Source organism: Capricornis sumatraensis, chromosome 9 (assembly GCF_032405125.1).
Source record: "Capricornis sumatraensis isolate serow.1 chromosome 9, serow.2, whole genome shotgun sequence".
Classification (NCBI taxonomy): domain Eukaryota; kingdom Metazoa; phylum Chordata; class Mammalia; order Artiodactyla; family Bovidae; genus Capricornis; species Capricornis sumatraensis.
This window is the reverse complement of record NC_091077.1, coordinates 20844004-20860655: the sequence shown is the minus strand read 5'-3', so window position 1 is coordinate 20860655 and position 16652 is coordinate 20844004. Positions and strand designations below refer to the sequence as shown.

The following is a 16652-nucleotide window of genomic DNA, read 5'->3' as shown; positions in this document are numbered from 1 at the left end:
CCTCCAGTCCCGATCCTGGACAGGGGTCTCTCCGCAGGGCAAGTTAAGTCAGGACTTCTCGGTCCAGGTCCACCTGCCCGGAACAAGTTCTGCTAGGAACCCACGTACCGGGCTAGCGAGCCCAGGTATCTAGAAGGAGGCCGGGCAGGGATGGGCTGAAGCCGAAAACCACACTTCCGCCCGGCATAAGTACCTGACGAAGGTTCAGACAAAACACTGAAGCCTGGAAGGTCAGGGGAGGCGGGGGCGAGCCCAGGAGAATAACCAGAACTGCTGGGAAGGTATCAGAGTAACAGGTCTGAACAACTATCCAATCAGGCCCCGGATCTTGCCTGAGTATTATTCTTTCGGAGTCCGGGGGTGAGTGTCGGGAGTACCATCCAATAAGATCGCCACCTCCCAGAGGACCATTCAATCAAGGGCTGCGGGGGCGGGTGTTAGGTACACAAGAAGCATCTGGCGGAGGAGTGCGCGGGACACCGTCCAATTAGACGGCGGAGGCCCGGAACTCCGTCCAATCAGGACCGGTGGCAGCCACCCTCCCATCCCGCGCAGGCGTTGCTCTCTTCAGACCCTGGCGCTCCCACATACCTGTGGGTTGCGGCCCCAGCTGTCATGTTTCTGTGGCCTCGCGGGCTCCGGGAAGGATGCTCTGGAGATCCAAGAACTGGCAGATATGGTGAGTTCTCTGGCCGGAGCTGGAGACTGGCTGGGGCTTATTACGACCCGCTGGGAGCTGAGGCAGGCCCGGGTCTCCGGCGCCCGCTCCTCTAGATAGCGACCCAAGTCTCCCCCTCGACCCCGTTGTCCTGTCCTCTCTTGAGTGGGAGTCGGCCTGAGAAGGCGCCCTTTGGGGATCCCGGGGAGAACCGGGTGACCCGGGCAGTGGTCAGGGGCTGGGGTGAGGGGACCCGTCCTGACCTGACAGATGCAGTCATATCCCTACCAGGTAGGAAGGTGCTTTATTCCCATTAAAAAACAAAAGTCAACGAAGTAAGTTTCCAAGCTCTTACTGGTTTTATTCAGCCAGACATGAATCTGGCAGCTTCCCATCCACCACAGAAGGGCGCTGCGGTTTGAAAGTCTCCTGTAGGCAGAAGTGAGCGGGTCGAAGGAAGCAGCAAAAGTGGGTTTTGTCTGTGGTAGGTTCCTTTACCCTAGGGAGGGCGCGGGTCTGCCAGGCAGATCGTCTCCCTGTGCCGACCCGGTAATTCCTGATTGACTGCTTTCAAATTCCATTTCTGGGAGAGGCTGAAACTCTAAATTCAACCAGCTCGGTGTCTTGGGACTCAGCATAAGTGACTCCATTTGGGGCTGTGGGCTTGTTTTAATATTCCAGAGATTTGGAGTAGGGACAGGACTCCGATCTCAACATACATCCCAGGGTCTCAGACGAAACAGAAAAGGGCTTTTCTGTTCTGGGTGAGGAGGGTGAGAGCAAGCCTGGGGGATCTCTGGGGTCAGTGCATTCTCAGCCCATTTGGGGAGAAGGGGAGCTTTATTCTGCATCTCAGTGCTTCTTGAGGGTGGGCAGGGGAAGCTGGTGACCAAAAAGTCAGGGGAAGGTTTGGGTTACAAGTGGGCAATTGTGAACACTTGGTCAAATGAAAAATTCAAACTTCCTAAGCATGCACTTTCATACTTTCATTCGAGTGTGTTATTGTGGGGTGCGGGCGGGGGAGTCTGTAAGTGTCTCAAAAGGAGTTTATTTTACACAGAGTAATTTGCTCTAGCAAAATAATGGAACCTGGGACTTCTCTGGTGATCTAGTGGTTAAGAAACCTCCTTCCAATGCAGGGGATGTAGGTTTGATCCCTGGTCTGGGGATTAAATCCCACATGCCACAGAGCAACTAAGACCCAATTAAGCCAAAAATAATTAAGTTTTAAAAAATAATGGAACCCTAGGAGAGGGGTCGTGGGAAACTGATCTACAGCCGGTAGATCTGAAGAAGCATTGGTGACAGTCTGATCCTGAGACTGGCATCTGAAGTGTGTGTGTGTGTCTGGGGGTTGGAGGCGGTCTTGAGGGACTGAGCCTTTAACCTGTGGAATCCAGTGCCATATCCAGGTAGAGCGTGTCAGACCCCAGTTTCAAGGGTAGGAAACCCAGCTGGAGTCACAGAGAATTGCCTGGTACGGGGAGAAACCACGACATATTGGTGACCAGGAGTCTCCAAAGAGATGTGGTCTCTGTGAGGGTAAAGAGACACAGAGGGAAGAAACACACAGGAGGGAAAACTGAGTTTTCCCCAAACACACAAGAAGGAAGAGCTAGTTTTCCCTTTACCAGGCTTCATCACATCAACCGACCCAGCCCGTCCTCTGGGAGATTCTCCTTGCTAACTCCATGTGTCTCCCAGTTCTCAGTCTGGGGCTTTTAAACGTTCTTTCGTATCTTTTTTCTTATTTGATGGGGCCATGTTGAGAGTTTCCACAAGAATGATATAGCTTATGTGTGGTTCAGGATGGTGGGCGGACTCTTCTCCAGGCACTGTCCTTGGCTGATGCAAACAGTACACGGGTGGTGATGGGTGAGCATGGCTGACCCACTGTGCTTTAAGCCAGCACCTCCATGGTGGAGTCGGGGGCCACATTTCTATCCAGGAAACCTCTATTAAGGCAACTGTGGGATCACCATTTTCATTCTATAGTACTGAAAGCAGATCAGACTGAATTCTCAAAAACTTTCTTTGCATTTCCCTGATGACTCATGTTGAACATCTTTTCATGAATGTTTGTTTTTTCTTTTTTTGTTTTCCTTTTCATGAGCTTATTGACCATTTATATTTCTTCTTTGGAAGAGTGTCTGTTCAAATGTTAGGTATCAGCATCTCCTGGATGCCCTTTAGCATTTCATTCCCTCTGTTTCTAGTTTGCTGAGTATTTTTATCAAGAAAAGATGATGTGGGGTTGTTTTTCTTCCCTTTCTTAAAAAGCATTATGATGAGATATTTTGCATTTTTTTTCCAAAAATAATTTTTTTTATTTATTTTTGATTGTGCTGGGTCTTCACTGCTGCTGGGACTTTTCTCTAGTTGTGGCCAGCTGGGGCTACTCTCTAGTTGTGTGTGCACTTATCATTGCAGTGGCTTATCTTGTTGTGATACATGGGCTTATTTGCTCTGCAGGATCAAACTAGTGTCTCCTGCATTGGCAGGTGGATTGTTTACCACTGAGCCACTAAGGAAGCCCTTTCTAATTCCTTTTTTTCTTTTTTAAATCTTTTTTGGCCTATCCACATGGCATGTGGGATCTTAGTTCCCCAACTAGGGGTTGAACCTGTGCCCCCTGCATTGGCAAAGCAGTATTTTTTTCCCCCTTTGGTTGTGCCGGATCTTTGTGGCTGCTCTTGGGCTTTTTCTAGTCGCGGTGAGCAGGGGCTGCTCTTCATTGCACAGGCTTGGTATTGCAGTGGCTTTTCTTGTTGTGAAGCCCAGGCTCTAATACTCAAACTTCAGTAGCTACAGCTCATGGGCTCCAGAGTTCTGGCTCAGTAGTTGCCCATGGGCTTAGTTGCTTCACAGGATGTGGGATCTTCATGGACCAGGGATTGAATCTGTGTCCCCAGCATTGGCATGCAGATTCTTTACCCCTGAGCCACCAGGGAAGTCCCAGAGGTGATGTGTTTTCACAGATACGTTTTCTGAGTCTGTTGAGGTAATTATGTGGTTTTTGTTCTTTATTAATAAAGTATATGATACCAGTTTCCCATGGATGGAAGAGCCTGGTAGGCTCCAATCCATGGGGTCGCAAAGAGTCGGACACGACTGAGTGACTTCACTTTCACTTTTCACTTTCATGCATTGGAGAAGGAAATGGCAACCCACTCCAGTGTTCTTGCCTGGGGAATCCCAGGGACGGCGGAGCCTGGTGGGCTGCTGTCTATGGGGTCGCACAGAGTCAGACACGACTGAAGTGACTTAGCAGCAGCAGCAGCTTTGTTTCTTTGAACCAAATTTTTTATTCCTGGAATAAATCCCCCTTGGTCGTGGTGTTGAATCCTTTTTATATCTCTCTGGATTTGGATTGCTAACATTTTGTTGAGGAATTTTTTTGTTTATGTTTATATGGGATACTGCTCTGTAGCTTTCTTTATGTGTGATGTCTTTTTTTTGGTTTTGGTATCAGCATAATGCTAGCCTCCTAGAAGGGGTTGGAAAGTGTCTCCCCACAATTCAATTTTGTATATGGATTCCCAATTATTAATACTAATGGTGTTTAACATTTTTTTCATGTGGTTATTGGCCTTTTGTATATCTTCTTTGGAGAATTGTCTATTCACATTTCAGTTCAGTTCAGTCGTTCAGTCGTGTCCGACTCTTTGCGACCCCATGAATCGCAGCATACCAGGCCTCCCTGTCCATCACCATCTCTTGGAGTTCACTCAGACTCACGTCCATCGAGTCTGTGATGCCATCCAGCCATCTCATCCTCTGTCGTCCCCTTCTCCTTCTGCCCCCAATCCCTCCCAGCATCAGAGTCTTTTCCAATGAGCCAACTCTTTGCATGAGGTGGCCAAAGTACTGGAGTTTCAGCTTTAGCATCATTCCTTCAGAATGGACTGGTTGGATCTCCTTACAGTCCAAGGGACTCTCAAGAGTCTTCTCCAACACCACAGTTCAAACGCATCAATTCTTCAGTGCTCAGCCTTCTTCACAGTCCAACTCTCACATCCATACATGACCACTGGAAAAAGCATAGCCTTGACTAGACGGACCTTAGTCGGCAAAGTAATGTGTCTGCTTTTGAATATACTGTCTAGGTTGGTCATAACTTTTCTTCCAAAGAGTAAGCGTCTTTTAATTTCATGGCTACAGTCACCATCTGCAGTGATTTTGGAGCCCCAAAAAATAAAGTCTGACACTGTTTCTTCTGTTTCCCCATCTATTTCCTATGAAGTGATGGGACCAGATGCCATGATCTTCGTTTTCTGAACGTTGAGCTTTAAGCCAACATTTTCACTCTCCTCTTTCACTTTCATCAAGAGGCTTTTTAGCTCCTCCTCACTTTCTGCCATAAGGGTGGTGTCATCTGCATATCTGAGGTTATTGATATTTCTCCCAGCAATCTTGATTCCAGCTTGTGCTTCTTCCAGTCCAGCGTTTCTCATGATGTACTCTGCATATAAGTTAAATAAGCAGGGTGACAATATAGAGCCTTGATGTACTCCTTTTCCTATTTGGAACCAGTCTGTTGTTCCATGTCCAGTTCTAACTGTTGCTTCCTGACCTGCATACAGATTTCTCAAGAGGCAGGTCAGGTGGTCTGGTATTCCCATCTCTTTCAGAATTTTCCGCAGTTTATTGTGACCCACACAGTCAAAGGCTTTGGCATAGTCAATAAAGCAGAAGTAGATGTTTCTCTGGAACTCTCTTGCTTTTTCCGTGATCCAGTGGATGTTGGCAATTTGATCTCTGGTTCCTCTGCCTTTTCTAAAACCAGCTTGAACATCAGGGAGTTCACGGTTCATGTATTGCTGAAGTCTGGCTTGGAGAATTTTGAACATTACTTTACTAGCATGTGAGATGAGTGCAATTGTGCGGTAGTTTAAGCATTCTTTTTCATTGCCTTTCTTTGGGATTGGAATGAAAACTGACCTTTTCCAGTCCTTTGGCCACTGCTGAGCTTTCCAAACTTGCTGGCATATTGAGTGCAGCACTTTCACAGCATCATCTTTCAGGATTTGAAACAGCTCAACTGGAATTTCATCACCTCCACTAGCTTTGTTCATAGTGATGCTTTCTAAGGCCCACTTGACTTCACATTACAGGATGTCTGCTCTAGATTAGTGATCACATCATCATGATTATCTGGGTCGTGAAGATCTTTTTTGTACACTTCTTCCGTATATTCTTGCCACCGCTTCTTAATATCTTTTGCTTCTGTTAGGTCCATACCATTTCTGTCCTTTATCGATCCCATCTTTGCATGAAATGTTCCCTTGGTATCTCTAATTTTCTTGAAGAGATCTCTAGTCTTTCCCATTCTGTTGTTTTCCTCTATTTCTTTGCATTGATCACTGAGGAAGGCTTCCTTATCTCTTCTTGCTATTCTTTGGAACTCTGCATTCAGATGCTTATATCTTTCCTTTTCTCCTTTGCTTTTCGCCTCTCTTCTTTTCACAGCTATTTGTAAGGCCACCCCAGACAGCCATTTTGCTTTTTTGCATTTCTTTTCCATGGGGATGGTCTTGATCCCTGTCTCCTGTACAGTGTCACGAACCTCATTTCATAGTTCATCAGGCACTCTATCTATCAGATCTAGACCCTTAAATCTATTTCTCACTTCCACTGTATAATCGTAAGGGATTTGATTTAGGTCATACCTGAATGGTCTAGCGGTTTTCCCTATTTTCTTCAATTTAAGTCTGAATTTGGCAATAAGGAGTTCATGATCTGAGCCACAGTCAGCTCCTGGTCTTGTTTTGGTTGACTGTAGAGCTTCTCCATCTTTGGCTGCAAAGAATATAATCAATCTGATTTCGGTGTTGACCATCTGGTGATGTCCATGTGTAGCGTCTTCTCTTGTGTTGTTGGAAGAGGGTGTTTGCTATGACCAGTCCATTTTCTTGGCAAAACTCTATTAGTCTTTGCCCTGCTTCATTCTGCGTTCCAAGGCCAAATTTGCCTGTTACTCCAGGTGTTTCTTGACTTCCTACTTTTGCATTCCAGTCCCCTATAATGAAAAGGACATCTTTTTTGGGTGTTGGTTCTAAAAGATCTTGTAGGTCTTCATAAAACCGTTCAACTTCAGTTTCTTCAGCGTTACTGGTTGGGGCATAGACTTGGATAACTATGATATTGAATGGTTTGCCTTGGAGATGAACAGAGATCATTCTGTCATTTTTGAGATTGCATCCAAGTACTGCATTTCAGACTCTTTTGTTGACCATGATGGCTATTCCATTTCTTCTGAGGGATTCCTGCCCGCAGTAGTAGATGTAATGGTCATCTGAGTTAAATTCACCCATTCCAGTCCATTTTAGTTCGCTGATTCCTAGAATGTCAAGGTTCACCCTGGCCATCTCTTGTTTGACTACTTCCAATTTGCCTTGATTCATGGACCTGACATTCCAGGTTCCTATGCAATATTGCTCTTTACAGCATCGGATCTTGCTTCTATCACCAGTCACATCCACAGCTGGGTATTGTTTTTGCTTTGGCTCCATCCATTCATTCTTTCTGGAGTTATTTCTCCACTGATCTCCAGGAGCATATTGGGCACCTAGTGACCTGGGGAGTTCCTCTGTTGGTATCCTATCATTTTGCCTTTTCCTACTGTTCATGGGGTTCTCAAGGCAAGAATACTGAAGTGGCTTGCCATTCCCTTCTCCAGTGGACCACATTCTGACAGACCTCTCCATCACGACCCGCCTGTCTTGGGTTGCCCCGCAGGCATGGCTAACCCCATTATTGAGTTGTCTTATTTGTCTTTTATTTTTTATTATTGTCTGGTTGTTTAGTCACTAAGTCATGTCCAACTCTTGCAACCCCATGGACTGTATAGCCCCTCAGGCTCCTCTGTCCATGGGATTTCCCAGGCAAGAAGACTGGAGCAGGTTGCCATTTCCTTCTCCAGGATTGTTGTTATGTGAGTTCTTCTCATACATTTCTGATACAGTGCTCTTATCAAGTATGTGACTAGCAAACTCAGTTGCAACGCTAGTTGAAGTAACTGCCTTCTTTGTAGCTGATGTTGTGGGATTTCTTTTTTCTTCACGTCTTGAACCCATATTTTTTTTGCTTAAGGAAACTCTACTTTTTAATTTTGTACTTGTTATCTTTTTACATCATCAATGTAGAGTAATTCCATATTTCTCTAAATATAATAATTAGGTTCTTCATTCTCCCTCTTAGAGTCACCTTTGGCTCAGTCACCATCAGATTCAACAACTCTTGTTTGTGGAACATCTTCCTTGAATTCCAAGCACTCTGTTATTTATCTGAGAGGCCCTGCTGGCTTGACAGCTTCCCGAGAAACCAGGCCCTTTCTAATCCAACAGATGTGCTGAGCCCTGCATCCTGAATGGCCTGTATACCCTCAGTGTCCACCTCATCACAGGACGGGTTGTGTCTCTGCCTCTGTCAGATATGAGGGGACCAGACCAGACTGCTTGTTGCTGTTGCCTTCGTGTTCATGGTTATTCAGATACAGCAGCACTGATGTTCTGATTCCAGTTCTTGAAGGTGACAAAGACAGTGATAACTTTCGACCAAGCCAATGTCCATTTCCATGTTATCTGAATGATGGAGTTTCATTTAGCAGTCTTTACCATGCCTCAAAATCTACTATCTCAGTAAAAACAGTTCTTTTTAGTCCTGTCTCCATTAGTCCATGTCTACTGTTGCTGTCACATTTTGCTTCAGTGTCCAGCACTTTCCATCACTGAGGAACCTGCATTCGATTTGCTGGCGTATGGTCATTTCCCACAGGAATGTGAGCTCAGAAGTCCTAGGAATTGAATCCAGTTCCCACCTGTTGGCTTCCCCAGCCTCCCACACTCAAGGGTTAAGGGGGGCCTCACTGACACAGAATATATACTGCTGTTTCAGGACTCAGTGGTCTTTGAAGATGTGGCTGTGAACTTCACCCTGGAGGAATGGGCCTTGCTGGACCCTGGTCAGAGGAAACTCTACAGAGATGTGATGCTGGAGACCTGCAGGAACCTGGCCTCTGTGGGTGAGGACAGCTTCCTCCCTGCACTAAGTTTTTAGGGAACAGTTATTTCTTATGATGTCCTTTCTTACGAGGGACAGGGATGGGAATATGTTGGAAAAAAGACAGACATGGCTCCTGCCATTATAGAACCTACCTATAATCAGGTTGCTTTTCCATGAAAACAGTTTCATGTATTGATTGACTTTTTGTCACCCTTGAGCAGAATCTCAAGGTTCCCTAATTTGGGCAGTGAGAGAAGCATAATGGTTTTCACCCTGTGAAAGTTACACTTGTCAATACACGTTTGACATGATGATCTTGTTGCAGTTAAACTCACACTGACCCGTCATCAGTGAAATGAGGACTGGAGAATCGGCCCATCTCATGGACAGCTTGTTGTTCTCCACCCTCCCCATGAGGAACTTTCTGCACTAGCAGGATGGCAGCCACACACTGTCCAACATCCCAAGGGCTGCTGGGTCTATGGACACAGGCCTTGTCCAGGGCCTCTGTACCTAAGATCACCAGGGAGCTCAACTCTTGGGAGGAGCAGCTTCTGGATCAGACAGCAATGTTTGGACCCATTAGGAACATGACCAGGTCTCTGAGAAGGTGATGGATATAATTAACCTGGCTTCCCTCTTGGAGTTTTCATCTATCCTTGCCCACTCAAGAAGTCTTTTTGTACCTCCCTATACAAAGGAAGGATTTGGGAAAGTGCATTTTGCCCCATTTCTTCCTACTCTCTTTCTTTGATAATATTGATCAGACATCAGTCTCCATTCTTTTTGAAATATCTCTTAGTGAACAAAGCTGCCGCTTTGACTCATTTTTCCTGTGATGGCCAAAATTCCAAATAGTCAAGGTCTTTTCTTTGTCTCCATGTCTTTTTTTCCTTATAAAATTGGTTTACATTTTTGAATCTGTATATGGAAAGTGATCTACATATGGTTTCTTTTCTTTCCTTTATCCCACTGTTTCTTTCCTGAGAATTTAGTTACATTACCAATTGTTACAACTGTTACCAATTGTTCTTGCCTTCAAGTTAAAACCAGATCAAGTACTCAGTGTGATATTTTGGAGAGTGAACTGTTCAGTAAAGAGAAAAAAGTAAGATTCACAAGAAATGATTCCTGGTCTGTTTTTGGAGAAAACTGGATGTTTCTTGTCATCAGAGGTCACCAGACCCTAGAAAGGGATTGGAGGTGAGTGGCACTGCCATGGGGGCAGGGGGATACCTGCAGCCTGTTAGACTCACTTGAAACTAAAGGAAAGGTGTAAACCTAGCTAACCAAATTTGTACTTAGAAAAATTTCAAAAGAAAATACTTTCCTAAATATGATGTTGAGTATATAAATCATAATGAGGTTGGAAACAAAATGATGACCAAGATACCCTGTATATAAGAAACACAGAAAATGTTGACTCTGTTTTAGCACTCAGTCAGAGTATTAAATTTGTTGCACTTTGTCACAATGCAGAGAGTATAAAAAATATGCTCATTCATTGAAAATGGCAAGTATGTAGTCAAAATAATAATTGACCAATCATCAATAAATCATTAATGAAGAAATCACTTATAATCATTCATCTCTAATACTGTGCTTCCCATTTTGAACAGAAATCATTTGGTGGAGAAGCTCTGCATAGATAATGAAGGTCATCACTGTCTGGAAGCCCTGAACCAAATTACAGATCTTACTCTGCATAAAGGATATTGGCCTGGAATTCAGCCCTGTAAATGCACTAAGTGTGGAAAAGCCTACAGGGGTTGTTCTTTCCGAAATCAGCAGAGATCTCTCCCTGGATACAGATATTATCCATGTGAGGAATGTGGGGAAGCCTGCAGCTGTGTCTCATGCCTAAGCCCTCCTAGGGGAACAGACATTGAAGAGGAACCCAATAAATGTCAGGATGCTGGGAGAACATGTAAGAGATGTGTGAAGAGTCATGGTAGTAAACGGTCTTCAGATTGTAAGAAATCTGGAAAAGCTCTTGCTTTTCTCTCATCCTTTAAGGGACATGAGAGAGGTCAGCATGGACAGAAAACCCACATGTGTAAAGTCTGTGGGAAATCCTTTACCTATCATTCGTACCTTGCATGGCACATGAGAACTCACACTGGAGAAAAACACTGTGGGTGTGAGGAATGTGAGGAGGCCCTCCGATATTCCTCATCCCTGGTTGGACACATGATGATACACACCAGTGACAAACCTTATATGTGTAAGAAATGTGGAAAAGCCTTCAGTTGTCCCAAATACTTCAGAAGACACATGAAAACACACTGCAGCATAAAACCCTACGAATGCACAGAATGCGGCAAAGCCTACAGCTCCTCCTTATCCCTCAGGGAACATGTAGGAACACACAGTCAGGAGAAGCCCTATGAATACCAGCACTGCGGGAAAGCCTTCAAGCATCAGAGATATTTTAAAAAGCACTTGAAGATGCATAATGGAGCAAAGCCCTATAAGTGTACAGAATGCGGCAAAGCCTACAGCTGCTCCATGTCCCTCCGGGAACATGAGAGAACACACACGGGGGAGAAGCCCTTTGGATGTCCACTCTGTGGGAAAGCCTTCATGCGCCAAGCCTCCCTTCGCGGACACCTGAGGACACACAGCAGGGAGAGAGCCTACACATGCATGTAGTGCCAGAAGGCTTTCTGTTGGCCCTACTCCTTAAGGAAGCATGTGCGAATGCACAGTGAGGAGAAGCCCTACACATTTCAGCAGTGTGGGAAAGCCTTTTGGTACCCCACAAACCTGCGAGGACACATGAGGACACACACCGGGGAGCAATGCTAAACACTAGGCCTCTGGGAGAGACTTCATTTTCACTTCAGACTTGGAATGCAAGCAGCACCCTGGAGCAGAACCTTGTGAATGGGACACTGTGAGAAGACATTCAGCTCTTCACTTATTTCATACACAAAACCTCAGGGCATGACAGAAATCTCTTAATGGATATAAATATGGTTTTCCCTTCCTAAGTGCCTTGTCTTTGATAGGGATCCCAGGGTATTCATTCATGTTCTAGTTCATGTTGCTAATCTGAACACTTAAGGTAACTATCCCTTTGTCTCCTTCATCTGTACTAGTTATATTTCATTACCTTTGATTTTACATCATCATGCAGTCATATAAAGTTTATCTCGTTTCTGTTACAATGTCTTTTGGGTGGGAGGACTATGTCTCTTGGCTTGGGGAAATCTTAGTTTTCTAACCAAGCATGGTATCTGTGCCTCTGCAGTGAAAGTGCAGAGTCCTAACCATTGGACTGCCAGAGAATTCCTGTTATGATGTATTTTAAATTTTTATTTATTTATTTATTTTTGACTGTGTTGGGTCTTCATTGCTGTGAGAGGGATTTCTCTGGTTGTGGTGAGTGGGGGCTACTCTCTCGTTGCAGAGCATGGGCTGAGTAGTTGTGATGCACAGGCTTAGTTGCCCCGAGGCATGTGGGATCTTCCAGGACCAGGAAATGAACCCATGTCCCCTGCATTGGCAGCAGGACCCTTAATCATCAGACCACCAGGGAAGTCCCTACAAAGTCTTTTGAACCCAGGGGTGTAAGTGGTTTTCAATTTTCATTTTGTGTGTGTGCATGTGTACAACTTGGTATGTTTAGGCGAAAAGTTTTTTATTCCTTCTTTGTTTTATATTCCCAGTATGCTCTCATGATATGAGGTTTGTATTTTTGAAAAGTATTTCCTGGTCCACTGTTAGAGATAAAGAATTTTCTGACTCAGTATTTACTCTCCCCTAGAACCTTTATACTGAAAGTTGTGTCTTCTATGTTTCTTTGTAGACAACGGATACCATATCTGTATTCACAGTAATTAGTAATTGTGGAAGGTCTTAAAGGACCTTCTGTCTTGCCTGGTAATGTTTGTAATTTGGCCTCTGCTCATTGTCCTTGACCTTGGTTAGAAATTGGACACAAAACACTGAGTTAAGAAGAATGACTTGTTGGCAGGGAGATGAAAGCTGCTGTCTAGATGATTCTACTAAACTGTGTTGTCATCTTGGGTAAGGTGGGAAACTGTATATCCAGAGTCCTTCTATTAGTGATTGTGAGTTAAAGTTCTTGAGAAGAGGAAGATGCATGAAGTCTGGAGCTGGAGTGAGGAAGCCATGGTTCTCAGCTCTTCTGTACCATCAGGAGACAGAGCTGCAGGGCAGCCTGGTGGCCTGAACTCCAGCACTGCTTTCTCACTTCTGGCTCTGCCTGTGTGGAACAGCCTGAGTCAGACACATGTTTGATGTTAGTTACCTGCTGGGCAGTAGTGTGGACTGTGCTCAGCAGTGTGGACAAGGCCCCTCAACGTGGGTCCTCTTTGGTTTTCAGGTTCACACAGTTCCCTGCATGTTCCTATGGCTCTTTGGGGTCCATCAGGCCACTTCTTCAGGCTTCCGAAGATTCCTCAGTAATTTTCTCATATCATGTGGCCCTCTTCATGTCCAAGGATTCTCCTAATTACATGATTTCTGTGGGAAGCGTCTTGTTCCTCTAACAGTGGATGTTTCCTACCTCTACCCATTGCAGATGTAATATGGCAGCCACAGAGTAGGAAACCTACTTCCCTAGTTGCATTATGAGAGGCTGTAATGACCCTGCTCCTCAATACTTCCAAGACTGAGATAAGCTCCTGTGAATATATGTAGCAGTTTGTGGTGTTTTCTCTTACAGGGGTCTTCTCTCTAAATGATTAGACTAGTATGTTTAATTAGTCCATTTTTATATGTGATTTCCCATTGCTTTATATGTGGTCACCCAGGGTGTGATTTAAAACAATGTGCATTGAAAATTCAAGTTCAGGAACTTCTCTGGTGGGCCAGTGGCTGAGATTCTGAGCTCCCAGTGCAGGGGGCCTGGGTTCGATCCCTAGTCAGGAATCTAGATCCCACATGTCACAATTAAAGATCCTGTGTGCTGAACTAAGACTTGACACAGCCAAATAAATAATTTTTAAAAAAATAATCTGATTTAAAGTGTTAGAGGGGTACCTACTGAATGCTTATTTGGAGGCTGTTAATCTGTACCTGCTTGTTTGGAGGCTGTGAATCTGTACCTGTCTTGTGTGCTTTTAGGGGCTGGCCATGTGTGGCCACAAGAAGGGGATCCTGGAAGGCCCAGGAAAATCTTACTGTACTCAGGGCCTAGTGACATAATCACTGTGCAACAAGACAGGGGTGTCACTCGGGGAGCACCAAGACAGCTATCTCACTTGAGCCACAGAGGAGCAGAGCATACAAGGACCCAAGGGCAAACATCTGTATTCGTCAGGGGCGTAATTGTTTGTTTGAGCCTAAAGTGCATGGCATAGGAGGGATATTCAGTATCTAGCATCAAATTATGATTGTGGGAAATAAAGGCTTAATTGGAGTCAGGACCCTTAGAAAATGGAAGAGAAAAAGGTGTTTGGTTTGAGGACTTGCTTGATTGACCTGCCTGGTGATCACAAGCTCCTCACTGGTTGCCCAACAAGCCCCTCTGCACTGGCCCGTCTGTGTGTGATGGCTCCAGACCCTGAGAGTAATTTGTTTCTTCACTCACTAGTACCTTCCAAACATCATACAAGTTAGGCTGTTGGTGAATTCTAGCCTGAAATCATAGAGACGGGGATTCTGAGAAATATACCTCCCAGTCACATGCACAATGGAAAAAACAATCCAGCACAAACATATCTACCTATTGGTTTCATTGACCTTTCACAAGTGTACCAAGAAATGTAGCACAGTGATGGGGTGAGAGGACTTCCCTGGCGGCTCAGACAGTAAAGAATCTGCCTGCAATGCAGAGTTCGATCCCTGAGTCAGGAAGATCCCCTGGAGAATGAAATGGCAACCCACTCCAGTATTCTTGCCTGGAGAATCCCATGGACAGAGGAACCTGGTGGGCTACAGTCTGTGGGGTCACAAAGAGTTGGACATGACTGAGCAACTCAGCATGCACTCATGAGGGGGTGAGAGGGATATGTAGAAGATTTCACTCATTCATTCATTCAATCTCTCCAGTGAATATTATAACAGAAGAGTAAACTATTTCAGCTAACACTGGCAGTTGATACCTAAATAGATTATTAAACTATATACAAGGACATGTATGTACTGTGGCCAGCACAGCTGGTAGGGATCAAAAGTGGTCGACACAGTTTGGAAAAAAGAAACTAGAGACAGAATTAAAGTTTTGAAGATGGGAGCGGTGGACTCGAGACCTCTAGGATCAAGAGCCTTGTTCCTCAGAGCCACATCCCTTTTATTTAGTGTTTTGGCAAGCAGGAAATATCTGTTGTGCCATGGTGAAAATCAGCCTCCTGTGTCCCTGGTCACATCTCCCATTTTATTGATTACTTTGAACTACCTTTGTTATTTTTTTGTATAAAGGGTATCACCCAGCTGGAGGTCATAGACCCACATATGCTTTGGGAAAACATCTTGGTATGTGCACAAGCAGCGTACTGAACTTGCGCTGACCCAGTGTTCCAAGCTCCATACTGTTTTTCCTTAGCTTAGCAGGGCATGATGACTCCAACTAATCAACCCGATGTACTTTTGTTTGGATTATACTTAATTGTTGTATCTTGCTTTTATTCTTTTCCCATGGTGATTTTCTCATGGCTTAGCCAGAGCAACAGTGGCTGACTATTAACCCCTGCATGTATGCATATATACTGAATTCAGTAATGTCTCCTCTCCCCCCTCATCACCACCAATTTCATGTCCATCTGGAATCTCTCATACAACCTGTGGATTTAAAAGATATTCACAACCTAAAAGTTGTGAGTTATGTTTTACCCAGAGGGAATTTTAGGGACTTAAGCCTTGGAGGCAGCATCTCAAGGAAGCCTGAGAGAACTGCTCCAAGGAAGTGGGAGGAGGAGCCAGGTTATATAGAAGTGTTGCAACAAAGGGCAGGTAGTCAGAACATCAAAAACTGGCTGTTGATTGAAGAAAATAAAATATCCCAAGTTAAGAAATTTAGCGCTTTTCTATGTACGGGAATATGCAAAAGTCTGGGCTCACTGAAATCATTCCTTTGATATGCATCTCAGCTACCTGGGGCCAGTATCCTGTGTTTTCACATCCTGAGTTCCTCAGAGCTCACCGTGGGGAATGGACACAGTCTGATGGCTGATAGATGGCAGATACTCTTCTTCCTGATTTCCTTCAGGTTCAGTGGCTCTCATTGGTGGGCTGCAATCACTGATGACTGATACCCTTGTTTACTGATACGGTAGTAAATATTCCTTTTCTCAAACCTGATTTGGAAATAAGGTCTGTGCAGATGTAATCAGGGTGTGGCCATAATGGATTGGAGTACATCATAATCCAATGATGTGTATTGGGACACAGACACCTGCCCAGGAGACAGACATGTCTTAGCCATGTAAAATCAGAGCAGAGGTTGATGTGATCTTCCTTTATTTATTTATTTATTTATTTTTGGCAGCACTGGATCTTTGTTTCTTTTTGCACAGGCTTTCTCTAGTTGAGGTGAGCTGGGTCTGCTCTTCTTTGTGGTGCTTGGGCTTCTCATTGCAGTGGCTTTTACTGTTCTGGAGAACACGCTTTAGGACCACAGGCTCCAGGTGCGTGGGCCTCAGTAGTTGCAGCACATGGTCTCGGTAGTTACAGCTCTCAGGCTGTAGAGCATGGGCTCAGTAGCTGTGGCACTCTGGCTTAGTTACTCCAAGCCATGTGGGATCTTCCCAGACCAAGGATCGAACCCATGTCCCCTGCATTGGCAGGTGGATTCTTATACACTGCACCACCAGGGAAGTCCCCAGTGTGATCTCTCTACAAGCCAAGGCATGCAAAGGATTGTTGGCAGTCTCCAGACCTGGAGACATGCCTGGAACAGGTTCCTCCTCAGAGCCTCCAGAAGATCCAGCCCTGCTGACAACTTCATCGGGTAGGTCCAACCTCCCAAACCATGAGAAAATAAATTATTGTTGATTTCAGCCCTGCTGTCTCCAGTGCTTTT

General features: G+C 44.9%; 2 protein-coding genes across 2 annotated transcripts; both read left to right on the top strand.

Annotated features, from left to right (window-relative positions):
* Nucleotides 1-8417: 8417 nt before the first annotated feature.
* Nucleotides 8418-8716, top strand: ZNF556 (zinc finger protein 556). The gene is made up of 2 exons (XM_068981019.1): nt 8418-8438; nt 8555-8716. The coding sequence occupies exons 1-2, from the start codon at nt 8418-8420 to the stop codon at nt 8714-8716; spliced, it is 183 nt and encodes a 60-aa protein (XP_068837120.1).
* Nucleotides 8717-10768: 2052 nt separating this feature from the next.
* On the top strand, nt 10769-11470 carry LOC138086210 (zinc finger protein 77-like). The gene is given in 1 exon segment (XM_068981018.1): nt 10769-11470. A coding segment is annotated over 1 exon segment (702 nt).
* The last annotated feature ends 5182 nt before the right edge of the window (nt 11471-16652 follow it).